Source organism: Emys orbicularis, chromosome 6, assembly GCF_028017835.1.
Source record: "Emys orbicularis isolate rEmyOrb1 chromosome 6, rEmyOrb1.hap1, whole genome shotgun sequence".
NCBI classification, from domain to species: domain Eukaryota; kingdom Metazoa; phylum Chordata; order Testudines; family Emydidae; genus Emys; species Emys orbicularis.
In genome coordinates, this window is record NC_088688.1 from 42,534,695 (window position 1) to 42,548,283 (window position 13,589).

Here is a 13,589-nt window from a genome sequence, read left to right on the forward strand (position 1 = left end):
TTTGCCGGGCAGCCCCCAGACCCTGCGCCCCCGGCCGGCGCTTCCCCAGCGCAGCTGGAGCCCGGGAGGGGAAGCGCCCAGCCGGGAGCGCAGGGTCTGGAGGCTGCCCGGCAAACCGTGAAGCCGGTAGCGCTCGGGCTTCGGGCAGCCCCCATGCCTCCGGACCCCGAGCCCCCGGCCGGGCACTTCCCCTCCCGGGCTCCAGCTGCTCTGCTTCTCCCCTGACTCTTCGGCTCTGTTTAAGAGCCAAGCTGCCCGAGCGCTCCGGCTTCGGGCAGCCCCCTTGCCTCCGGACCCTGCGCCGCCGGAGCAGAGCAGCTGGAGCCCGGGAGGGGAAGTGCCCGGCCGGCGACTGGGGTCCGGAGGCAAGGGGGCTGCCCGAAGCCGGAGCGCTCGGCTCTTAAACAGAGCCGAAGAGTCAGGGGAGGAGAAGAGCAGCCGCGGGAGGGGAAGTGCCCGGCCGGTATTTTCCCGGACATGTTCGGCTTTTTGGCAATTCCCCCCGGACGGGGGTTTGATTACCAAAAAGCCGGACATGTCCGGGAAAAACCGGACGTATGGTAACCCTAATTTGTCCTAAAATTAAATAGAATAATATAAACATACTATAGGATAGGATGAACCTAGGAATTACTTTGACTGTAGGGCTTATATAGATTTAATAGGAGTCTTATTAAATTTTCCATGTCTCAAATTTTTCTCTACTGGTGGCACAGTTTTTACCTTAATATTGAAAGCAAAATGTTTGTGTACTGTTAAATTCAGTTATCTGAAATAATAGTGCTGTTACGGTAGTGAGCATGCTACTCACTCAGCTCATAACTTTGTGTGTTACTTTGCAGAGGAGAAATAAAGTATAAAAGAGCCTTACAGTAGGGTTAAATGTCAACGTTAGAGTGTATTCAATCAGTTGTACAGTGTGAGGTTGTGAATATTACAGTCCCTGGATAATGAACTAGAATTGTAAAATTGACTGGTGCATGGCCCAGAACAATGTAAATTTTGTCTGCTCTCCACTGCCTACCTACTTTACATGTATTACAGATTTTTATCATGTAAGCAGCTATTTTATTAATATTGTCCGACTATGGAGTTAAAATAGACTATTTAGCTAAATGTTATGTTACCTAATTAAATATTTATCTCTGTAAAGAATTAAACTCAGAATCAAATTCTGTAGAGATAACATGAAGCAGAGCGGACGAGACTGCCCTCATAGTCATTTAGGAAAGATGTAGGTCTATTAAAATATTGCTCTAACCTGGTTTCCTTTCTTTAGCTGAGTTCTCTGCTGTATGTGAAAGAAAAATAATTTGCGGTTAGTTATGATTAACAATAAAATTATAGATATCACAAAAGTTGTAAGTTCCTTTCAGAGTTGCCTGTTGTTTTTTTTAAATTTTATTATTCAAGAAATACTTTACCAAATAAGCCAGTGGCATGGAGACTTGAAAGGCCTTTGACCACTGGAGGCCTTTGTATGCATCCATTTCCCTCACTAAGTATTGTGTCTGCTGAAGGATAACCTAGTCTTGCTACCTGCTAATGGAATTACTGTCCTAGCTCAAGTAGGAGAAAATTTGTGCTCTGGCACTGAACTTCCTAGGTTAAAGCTTCACAGATGACCTTTGCAGCGCGTCATCACATGTGCGTTCTCTTGCATTTTAAGCTACAGTTTTTCTTGTAGGTTATTTTCCCAGACCTGAAGAAGAGCTCTGTGTAAGCTCAAAAGCTTTACTCTCTCACCAACAGAAGTTGGTCCAATAAAAGATATTACCTCATCCACCTTGTCTCTCATTTTATTTTTGGAAAGAGGAAAAAAGAGAGAAGTTGAATTCCACCAAAATACACGTGTGTCTGCTGAGGAAGAGAATGGGGCAATGGAGTGGAACTCTTAGACAACTTTTCAGATAAGCCAGGGGATAGAGAGACTCTTGACATTCTCTTCTCCCCCCCTCCCCATTTTCTCTTAGCTGTTTTTTCTTCCCATGCCTGGTCTCCTCTTCGCATGCCAGGAATGCAGGTTACCAGCCCAGCCACCTGCAGTACATATTTTTGGTTTCAGTGTGAGGAACTGCCTTAAGCCTCTCCTAAGAGAAGGTGAGACCTAGCCGGCTAGTTGTGCCAGGGCTGGAGCCACAGGCTGGCAGTTAGTAAGCAGCTGTCAGGGGCAGGAGAGGAAAGAGTTGATCACAACTACATCAGCAGCTAGAGAGGCATCTCTCTGCAACAGGACTGTAGCCATCCTCTACTGCCTACGTTCCCCGCACCAATGGCCAAGCATAAAAATATTCCTGATCATTTCCCAAAAATCTAGGTCAGACTCTGACAAACTGGGACTATTGGCAGCTCTTCCCTTTATTTTATTCCTTACATTTTGACATTCCTCCTTCTTTTAGAAGAATGTCAGCCTCTTTTAAAATGAACTGACCTAAAAAAGTAACCCCTAGCTGCTTGCATTATAACAGTTAGTCAAATTCCAAAAAAGCTTTCCTTTAGCTCGTTAGAGATCGCTGTGGGTTATTTACTTACAGTGAGTGGGGTGTGTGGCTGGATTTTAGCTTGATTGTGTATACGATTAGTTCAAAAGTAAAATAAAATATGGTATGCTTTTATACCTGTATGAAACTATGGCCATTGTTCCACAGTGAACCTGAAACCAGAATTGTGTTCGAATTCTTATTCTCTTTACCCTTTCCATGACAATCTTTATGTTATGGTGATTTAATAAGTATAGAGCCTTTTTTGTTATTTCATTTCATTCTTTCAATCTTATTTCCCAAGTACTATGCTAGTTTATTAAGGTTTGTGTCTCTTAATATCCTTAAGCTACTAAATGTTACATGTGACCAGTTCAATTAATAAAAGAAAATAGTACTGCACTACATGGTATATGCCATGATATGCAGTTGAAAAGATGTTGAACAGCTGAATAACAGCTCTAAAATGCTAACAGAATGGATCTCTGAGAAAACAAGTCCCATTGTACGTTTTCGGCTGTTCATGGTCACTATAGCTAATTGAATCTACTTTAGCTTTTAAGTGGAAATAGAGAGTGTCTCCCAAAACTTTTAAAAGGTGGCAGCCTTACTCAACTTTTTTAAGCCTGGGAGCCTACAGCTTCTTAGCCTTAGTCTTACGTGATGTGAAAATAAACAGGGCTGAATGAAATCTGTGGGTTCTGGTCCAATCCAGATCCTGTAGGAATTCCCAGTGGAACACCCCTGCTGGTTTGCTTTCTCCGGTAAAACTGCACAGCTCTGGCACCATCGGAATCCCCTTAGATCTCCCCTCCAAGGCAATGCAAAACCCCATTTAATGATGCAGTCTAATATCACACCTTGTGTCTTCAAAGGATGTCTTCTGTTGTCTCTTCTTGGTGAGGAGAAGCGCACCATACGGGACTACTACTCTGCCTCATCAATAGGCAGTACTCATCCTTCCCTCACTGCAGCTGGCTTTTAGATTATCTGAGCGGGGTAGATAACTTCTCATAGGATTGCAACAAGGGTTCTTAGGGATCCTAAAGTAATACAGAACAGCAACTTTTTCATAAAGGGGTAAGAAAAATCAGTGCATGCCTTATTTTAATTTTAATTTGTAAAATGTTGCTGTTGGTTTAGTGCAGAGCATTTGCTCACTTCTTACCCACTCTTATTGTCTGTGAATAGCAGTTAAAATACTAGATAAACTTTGCTCTTTAAGCCTCTCCACTGCATAGTTGACTCTCTAGTGTCTGTGTTCATAAAGACAATAAATAACTGTGAAGTCATAGGCTAGCACATTTCATAACAAGTTAAATATAACTTAAATTGAACTTTTCCAGTGTAAACAAAGTGGGCACCTCCCATTTCTTACTAGAGACAGTTTGCTTCTCCTGAGGTGCTTGTCAGCTATACATTTTTAATGTTTCAGAAAATGTAACTGCCTTTTCTTTCCCCAGAGCTGCTCTTACAGTAGTAGTCTGCCTTGTGTCTACACAGCCAGCCTTTGCATTCTGGCTTCCACGATAGGCTAGTCTCTCTAGATTTGTATTAGCAAATATAAGATTTTGTTTGCAATAGATCTTCAAATATACAGGATCCCCTTTTAATCTTTACCTTTCACTAAACCAATATGTTGCACTGGCACAAAAATTAAGGATTATGTTGCAGAACAGTGCTGTTATCAGGACACGCTGCTAAAGGCGGTGCCAGAGGCGTTTATAGTCCATATCCATCTTCATTATAAGTGTAAATTATTAATAATTTAGCATGTTGAAATGAAATCATTATAAATGATTAAAACGGATGCCAAATTTCCTGTGGAAAGCATGGCAAGTGGTAGTCTGTCAATACCTCCGTCCCTCCCTACAGGTTTTTTTTTTTTTTTTTTAAAGCAATTAACCTTTGTTGCTAGTAATTACTCATGTATTAGCGCTCGTATGCCCGGGCGGAAGAAGATTCTTCCATGATAGCACACCTCGCGGTGTCATTCATTAGCCATTCTCTTCATTACCTTATCAGGAAACTTGCATTTAATGCTTCAGCTCTGAAATGCTGTCTTTCTTTAGTGTGTGTTTAAACAGCCTTGATTTGTTAAGAATAAATATCCTTTCGATGTGCTGGTGGTTTCATAGGTATATGCAATGAGTTAATGGTTTCAGTCCAGTTCTGTCAACATCACAGCTGGTACCCTTATCGAAAGTCTTTTACAAAGAAGCCAAGGGTCAGGATGGCTTTCACTGCAGTCTCATGTTGTCCCTGCTCTGTGGATAAGTAGAGAATTTCAATTTCCAGAGCTGCAAACTTGGCAACTTTCACAAATGCTAAATACTACTTGTAAAACATTGACGTGGGATATAGCAGATCAAAATCATCAAATGTTTAGGGATGAAAATATTTTTTGTAGTTATAAAGAAGTCATGGATTCTTCTTTGCATGTAACAGGGCATACTGCATTTAAAGATACATATAGTATTTGTTACAAAACTGTATTTTTTGTATAATTGTGATAAGCTATTCTGAATACTGTAATAGAGATGTGGTGATTAAATTACAAGGTTTATTATAAAAAATAAAAGAAGAAATAATTTCTATTTTCACCTAAGCTATTTAGGTCTGTACCATGTTTGTCTTTCAGATTCTTGCACTGATCAGTCTTGGAGTTCATCAGCATTTTAACCACTCCTGTTTTCTTTAACATATTTTCTACTTTAAAAGTCATTCAGACCCCCCAGTTTAAGCTGTATCTATGTTAGAGCCCCTTGGAAGTAAAACAATATTGTGTTTACACAGATATGATAGAAAATAACAAACTGGCAGTTGTGATTTATGGGATTATAATGTTTAGAAAGTTGTCTGTCCTGTGTTATCTACCTCTCCTTGAGCCCTCTGCTTCTACCCCAACTTTTTCTTCCATACTTCTGTTCCAAGCACTTGTGGATGGCAACTTCTCTCTGCCGTTCTCCTTCAATAGTCACACTAGCAGTTTTGTCATCTGCTTCATTGGCCCTGTTTTAACAAACTGCCCAAATGGATTTTGTCTGGTGCACCAAGAGTGGCAGCTGTTTCAGCAGCAACAGGGTCAGGATTCATTTAACTGAATCCTAGAAGTCAGTAGTTACACTGCACCCATGTGTTATGAGATTAATTTTATGTGATTCAATACAAATTATTTTTATGTAACATCCTTCATCCATTCTATCACAAAACCCTTTCACTGGGAGAGTCAATCCTATGCTAAAGTTGAAAGCTTGGTTCAGAGGGAGGAGGAGGTTAGGTCATTTTTCCTGACAGGGAATAGCAAAAATGAACAAGCAATTCCCCAACCCTGTAAAGTTGAGAGAAGAGAAACAAGAAACCAGGATAGGAAGAGGAGAGTGAGTGGGCAGGGGAGTAAGTGGATATGAGAACAGGGAGGTAAGGTGGAACCAGTCAACGATGAATTTGAAAACCAAGTAGGTAATTCTGATTTGGAATCAAAGATAGGTAGGGAGCAGTGACGGTGATCCAGGATGTCGACGATGTGATGTAACATAAAATTACAACAAGACTATGGGTTGGAGATGGTTTTAAGGTGTTTTTATCAGATTCTCCCTTTCCAGACATGTAGGGTTCATAACTTCTCCTTATGTACATGCTTCATACAGTTGGCCTCATACCAGTAGGTGAAAAACAGTCCAAAGAGGGAGTGCCTGGGAAAGAGGAGAGGGAGACTGACAGAAAATGTTAAGCTTGTATATTTGGCATTCTTCTGTGTGTGACCCCAGGTCTTTAAATAATTAATTAATTAATATTAATTTAAATGAGGAACATTTAAGACATACAGTAGTTTCCCTTTTTTAAAGATTTTTTTCCCCTGGGCAGTCTCTAAATCATGAGTCACACCTGTTGTCTGGCTTATTCACCACTGGCAGGTCTCTTCTTTGTGATAGGCATCCTTATCAGGATATAAAATCCGGGTCCTATATAATTGTGTGTTGTGTGCACAGTTCTCTATGTGGCTTACCGTGGTCTGTGCTGCCTGAAGTTACCATCTCTGTAGACTGTTCCAATACTGTTCTGACTTTGTTCTGCTCAAGACAAATCTTTCTCCTGTCAGTGCTGCCTCTGATCAGCTAAGGTTTATCCTTTCAGATTTGGTTGGGGGGAAAATAACTGTTAAGAAAGGCAATACGATGAAAGGGTGGCTTGATGCCCACACGGAGCTTGAAAGATAAAAGAAAATGGATAAATTATTTTGTCCACCTGAACTATCTCTGGGATGTTTTGGGTTTTTTTTTTATATACTGAAAGTTGATGTTACAGGGCCAAATGCAGCAAAATTGCTGGGATAGTTGGCAACCCTTTGCTTCCTCCACCATGAATTCTCAACTCTTTTTTGTTCTAACAGCCCTGATCACTTTGCATGATTCCCTGTACATTTTCCACCCACAGAGGTCCTCCTTAATGCAGGCCTTAACGGGGTGCAAGAGTCGCACTTCTTAGGGTTACACTGCTGTAGGATGGATGACATAATTCAAAGTCTTTGTGAAACAGAATAAAAAATAAAGTTATGGTCACAGTCTAAGTAGAAATTTCCCTTTCATGCAGCGATTCACATCTTACCTTATTATCAAGACAGCTAACGCAAGGAGGTGTCATCCTCTCTTCATTTTATTCTCTTTAAAAGAATATTTAAATCAGCATGGTAATAAATAAATTCTGCCTAAAGCCTCAATGACATCTAAGAATATCTCTTGAAAATAAGGCTTTATTTATTGCATACATTTCGCCCAATGACGATAATGCCAACCTAGTTTCCAGTATTAACTTTAAAAAAGTAAAGGGGGGGGACCGTAAAACAGAGCTGGGGTGGGGGGCCATTTGAATGAAATGTTTTTGGTAATGATCCCTACCTTTGTGTGTGGAAAAGGTATCACTAACTTTTTGTCTGGAGAATATACTGGAATACTGAATACAGTCCTCATTTGCTTAGATTTGAATTTTTAGCAACACTCTTTATTAAACTAATAATTTCAGCGATGCCACTTATATAGTTCCAATTAAATAACTGAATCACAGAGTCCTGTACTTGGACATAATTATAGCTAAAATTGATGAAAGGGTATTTTTAGTGAGATTTCTGGTAATTTCATACCTGTGAAATACTGAAGCAGTGTGTGGTTTTTTAAAATTAAATCATTGAAGTGCAAAAAAAGCCACTTTCATGCCACATTTCATGCTTGCCAAATTTTGATTAGCAGTAGGATAGTGGTTATCTTTGAGGTAAACATTTAGGTATTTAGAAGCACACTGTGACAGAAGGAGAGGATGTTTTAGATGTACATGATGATGGAGGAGCAACGTGAGAAGTTTGGGATACTTTACTTTGCATAATGATTTTATACTAACTGTACATAATATGGGAAGTAGGTTAGTGGTGTATAGGAAACAGTAATATTGACACACCTCAGAAGCCCTCCAGCATGTTAGTGCCTCATCAGAGAAAAGGGCTTCAGTGCAAATGCCAAAAAGTGTACACACACCCGTGGGACAAGGACAGCAGTGTCAGCAATGGATGGTCCTCAAAGTCTGCTTCCCAATCAGGACCCCTTCTCACTATTTTTAATGTGAAGCTGAAGCATGCGGAAAATGTGTGCCCTCTACACAGTTTCAGGATTGAAGATTAATAAATGAACTGTTAATAAAATATTTTTAAAAAGCAGCAGAAGATAAGCTGGGTTTTGCCACAGGATACCACAGCTATATAAAACTTAGGGATGGAATATGACAAGATGATTTTGGATTTGTGGTCTGTAGAAATATGGAGTATTTTATATGGACAATTTTAAATAAAATAAATATTGACTACATAAAAAACACCTATCTTAAGCATTGAGTACCCTTGACAAATTCTTTAAAACAGTAGTTCTCAAAGCCGGTCCGCCGCTTGTTCAGGGAAAGCCCCTGGTGGGCCGGGCCAGTTTGTTTACCTGCCGCGTCCACAGGTTCGGCCGATCGCAGCTCCCACTGGCTGCGGTTCGCCGCTCCAGGCTAATGGGGGCTGCGGGAAGCAGCGCGGGCCAAGGGATATGCTGGCCGCCTTTCCCGTAGCCCCCATTGGCCTGGAGCGGCGAACCGCGGCCAGTGGGAGCCGCGATCAGCCGAACGTGTGAACGCGGCTGGTAAACAAACTGGCCCGGCCTGCCAGGGTCTTTCCCTGAACAAGCAGCGGACCGGCTTTAGAACCACTGCTAAAATACAGTTCAAATATAAATATTTTGCATTTTCATTTTTTTTCTCTGTTTATTTCAGTTAATCTCCTTTCCCCTTTAAACAATTCTTGTCCTACATTTAAGACTACAAGGGTAAATAACATTAAAAAACTAAAGTATACCATATAATAGCTCTACAGTAATTACAAAAGCAACCAATAGCAGATAGCAATTTTACAAGAGCAAAACATATAGAATAGTTTAGCTATATAGCCAGAACTTTACAAAAATGTTATAGAGAAGCATTTAATAAACCAGCTTCAACAGTAGAAAAATATATATAAAACTAATAATGTGGGGAAAATGTGATTGCTTCTCGCAATTACCCAAACCTATGCAGGCTCTACATCCCTGTATCCCCACACAGTCCACCTACTCACAAAAGGTCCTGTGGCAATTTGTCCTCCCCTCTCCCCCAGAGATGTCATCTTTGAGGACTGGGAAGAGAGCTCTGGTGCTCTCCTACCACCATTTGGCACCTTTTGGAGTTAGATATTACTTTTTCTCTCCCACAGTCTTACAGAATAAGTCCAATGGGCTCCTATCCTATGGAGCATATATGATTGGTTTAATCGGAGAAGAAATACCATATGACGGAACCCAAACCACCAATCTTTACAAGTCAAAAATATACCACAAAAACTATATTAAATTTTTCACTGACATCCAGATAATAGGTGGGAGTTAGTGGGATTTTACCTAATTTTTAAATTGGGGATGACAAAATATTTAGCAGGATAAATTTTTGCAGATCCACCATCTCAAAAAGACCACATATGCAGAGTTTTTAATTTCCCTGTGCATTTAAATTTAGATTTTTCCCATCAGTTTGCCCTATTTCTTTTATATTGTTATGTGGTTCTGGGATGTGTTAAACAAATGCGTAATACATTAAAATCAGTCTGATATTTTCTCTGTTACCAACCAGCTAAGTGTGACAGTCTTACTTTGTTCTTATATGGTCAGGAGAAACCAAATGGTCTTTTTGGTGGGCTCTTCTGCTGCCACATTGCATACCGTTAATCAGAACTAAGTAACAGTAATTCAGCACATGCTGTGCAGTTAAAAAGCAATGTTTTTAAAACATTGACTATGTTGTCAGTAATGCCTTGGATTTTAAAAAATCTGATTTACTGCTAACCATTTATGCCAGGGGTGGGCAAACTTTTTTGGCCCGAGGGCCACGTCGGCGTTGCGAAACTGTATGGAGGACCAGGTAGGGAAGGCTGTGCCTCCCCAAACAGCCTGGCCCCTGCCCCCTATCCGCCCCCTCCCACTTCCCGCACCCTGACTGCCCTCCTCAGGATCCCCCAACCTATCCAACCCCCCCCTGCTCCTTGTCCCCTGACCACTCCCTCCTGGGGCCCCTGCTCCCCAGGACCCCGCTCCCTATCCCCTGACTGCCCCCCCCCGCCCCATCCAACCGCCCCCTATTCCCTGACTGCCCCAGGGGACCCCCAGCCCTTATCCAATCCCCCTACCCCCCTTAACCATGCTGCTCAGAGCAGCAGAAGCTTGCAGCCAGCCACGCCACCCATGCTGCCTGGCAGGAGCGGCGGGCCAGAGTGCTGGCGGCGCGGCGAGGTGAGGCTGCGGGGAAGGGGCCGGGGCTAGCTTCCCCAGCCAGGAGCTCAGGGGCCGGGCAGGATGGCCCTGCAGGCTGGATGTGGCCCGCAGGCAGTAGTAGGCCCACCTCTGATTTATGCTGTTTTCTCACCTTTTTTATATTTTATTCTGCTTGTATAATGAGGAAACTAGTCAGTTTCCTTTTCTGGTAGTCATACAAAGCACAATGATGTAATGTTTAAATTGGAAACAATGCAGGGAAATATTTAATTAAAACCCTACTTTTATTGGAACTTATTATAATACTGGAAATATTTCTGATCGTGTTAGGCTAAATTTTTGGACTGAATTGATCTCAATGTCCCTTTAAAGACTTTGCAAGTAAAATTTAAGACCCGTCACTCACTCCTGCAAACACTTACACACCTGCTTAACTTTATGCACGAGTAGTCCCATTGGTTTCATGGAGCTGCTTATACGCATAAAGTTAAGTAGTGCCCATGTTTGATTATGGTTATAAGGTAGTAAAAAGTAAATTTTTACAAATACTAAGATGCAGTTAAAGGTCCCATCTTCTCCCTTACTTTACTAGATGTATGAATTTAATATTTATCTCTTATAATAAGCTATTATGGGGGGGAAACAGTGGATTAGCAGTACTTGAGATGAAAAATGTGTGAATGAATGCATTTATCTTTGTTGGCATCGTCTGTTCTATTGATGGAAGGCACAGATGTGAAATTTATCCCAATAATTAGATTTTTAATTAGTGTATCATCATAAGATTGACAAATCATTGCTCTTCATTGCATGCGATTTGGAGTGAGAAAGTTCATGTAAACACAAATATCTTTAATTATTGCCTGACAATTCCAAACTCAGATTTGTTTTGATGCATTTATGCATGTTGTATGTATAATAACAGGGATATGTCACAAGATATTACACTAGTGACACAGAACGTTGCCTAAAGTACTGTGAATTGGTGCATAGGTCTTTGTGCTAACTGAATGGTAAATGAAGTGCAAGCTGGGTAATTATCAGTGATGTATTATCTTATGCAGTTATATGGGAAGTGGCACTTCTTGCCATTATCCAGTATGTGCCTAATCTAGATTTCTTGCATACTCAAAACTCCTGTTGAAACGTATGGTTTTGATTTGAATGGGAGATTGGGGGGCTGAATGAGTGCAGGATTGGGCCTTATGAGTAAGAGGGTATTGAGAGGGTGTTCTGTTTTCTGGTTTTAAGTTATTTTTTTTTTTCCCTACAGTTGTCGGACAAGTAACCGAAAGAGCTTGATAGGCAATGGCCAGTCTCCAGCTCTGCCTCGGCCTCATTCACCTCTTTCAGCTCATGCAGGTAAACCATCTACTTTTACCTATGCCATTACTTGTATTAATGCCTTTAATTCTTTAGGAGAAACACATCATCTAGTCCACTACACTTCTGCAGTGTAACTTTTCTCTCCATTGTTTGTAATAACTAAAGTTTGAGAATAATCATGATGAGAGCCCTAATTACTGTGTTAGGAACTACTAAACTATGGTGATAGGCACCCTGGAAATAGCTTGTGTGAATAACATTATTTTTGCCCTATTACATGTTGACAGGTGTAGATTTTCCCCATTCTCCAACCTCAGTGCAGTGTGAAATGAACATACGATACCTTGCAACATAGAGACAATGTTGTCAGTGGATGGGACGTTTGATAGCAAATCAGGATATTTTGAGTTCTGTTCCCAGTTCTGTTGCTGACCTTGTGTTTGACATTGGTCAGGGTCACTTCAACTTTCTGTACCTCGGTTTCCCCATCTGTAAATTGGTGATCATGACACTTTGTTTGAAAAGCACATTGAGATCTACGGATTAAAATCTGCAAATAAGAGCAGCTTTATTGTTATTTATTATCTGTTTTGTATAGGAATCTTGTCTATACAGCAGAATACAGTACAACAAAGATGTATTTTGTGTTACATTGTGTGTACAGTTGAGTCGCAATTAAATCCCTGGGAGTGCTACAATAAGAAGGTGTGAGTGTGGGAATTGGCATTAGCCATAGGCAGGCAGGCAGGCTGTCAAAGGTTGTTAAAGTGTGGCTGTGGGGAGCTGGTTGACAGCTTACAAGTTAAAGGAGACAGCAGAAAGATGGATTTCATCTGTATTTTTTAAAGGGGATGGTAGGTTCAGTCAGTAAGACATTAGCAGGCTGTCTTATGCAGCTGACCAGCAATGTTAGATGAGAAATATGGCTATCCTCACAACTGTGGGCAGGAGCCCTATGCAGCTATAGGAATAAAAATATGTGTATAATGCCATTGCAGAGCCTGCAAAGAGAGCCTGAGTTTTTGTACACAGTTCATGAAGGCAGGGACTGGTGAGGCTTCAAACTCAGCAATAGAGTGGGTGAATTTTTTTTTAAACAAATAAATTCAGTGCTTAGAATCTGACACATTTCATACCAGGCTGCAATCATTTTAAAGAGCGACGGGAATGGTCTACTGGCCTGAGCAAAAACCTGGAAGTCACGAACTTCTGATGTTTATTCATGACTGATGATGACTGTCTATGGCTTTTGGCATGTCACTTAACCTCTCTTGTTCAGTTCCTCAATCTATAAAATGGGAACAATTATATTGCTGTCATATGACTGTTGAGAAGCTGCTTTTAAGATGAAAAACAGTAGTATAAGTGCTAGTATTAATTATTATTATTATTAAGTAGGTCAAATGTGGGGTTGAAACCACTTGGCATCCCCTTCATTAAACAATATATGCAACCCATTCAAGAGCTTATTATGACTGCTTGTCACAATAATTGTTATAGTTCCCAGTGATCCACTGGAATCGCTCATGTTCTAATATATTTCACCCCACACTTAACGTGTTTGATGACTATTTTTGCAGTTGTGTAGTTTTGGGCCTCGTTTGTATTAAGGATTTGCCATAATTCCAGCCACTGATGTAATCGCCCCAGTTCAAGCTTCTATTGTAGACCAGGAAAGCTGTGGTTTGCACTCCTTTCAGACAGAGATAAGCTGCACTAGTGCAAATCCTGGTTTTGCTTGTCTACACTAGAAGTTGACACTGGTGCAGCTACGCCAGTAGCTGGCCACTGATGGCTGGAATCAGAACAAATTCTCAGCATAGAAAAGTTCTCAGTACTCTAGGTTTTATGGGATTCATGGCTTATCAGAGTTGCTCCTGATGTGTGTGGGGTTTTTAATATCTGCCCTCCTGTAGTGAATAAACACTTTCTAAAACTATTTGAAGATGAGATTATCTTT

General features: G+C 40.9%; 1 protein-coding gene across 1 annotated transcript in view; it reads left to right on the forward strand.

The window, feature by feature from the left end:
* The window catches only part of MAST4 (microtubule associated serine/threonine kinase family member 4), a 438,694-nt gene that overhangs the window by 318,845 nt on the left and 106,260 nt on the right, over positions 1-13,589 (forward strand). The window contains exon 6 of the mRNA XM_065406852.1: positions 11,577-11,665. Within this exon, the coding sequence (XP_065262924.1) occupies positions 11,577-11,665 (89 nt within the window). The remainder of the gene's footprint in view (positions 1-11,576; positions 11,666-13,589) is intronic.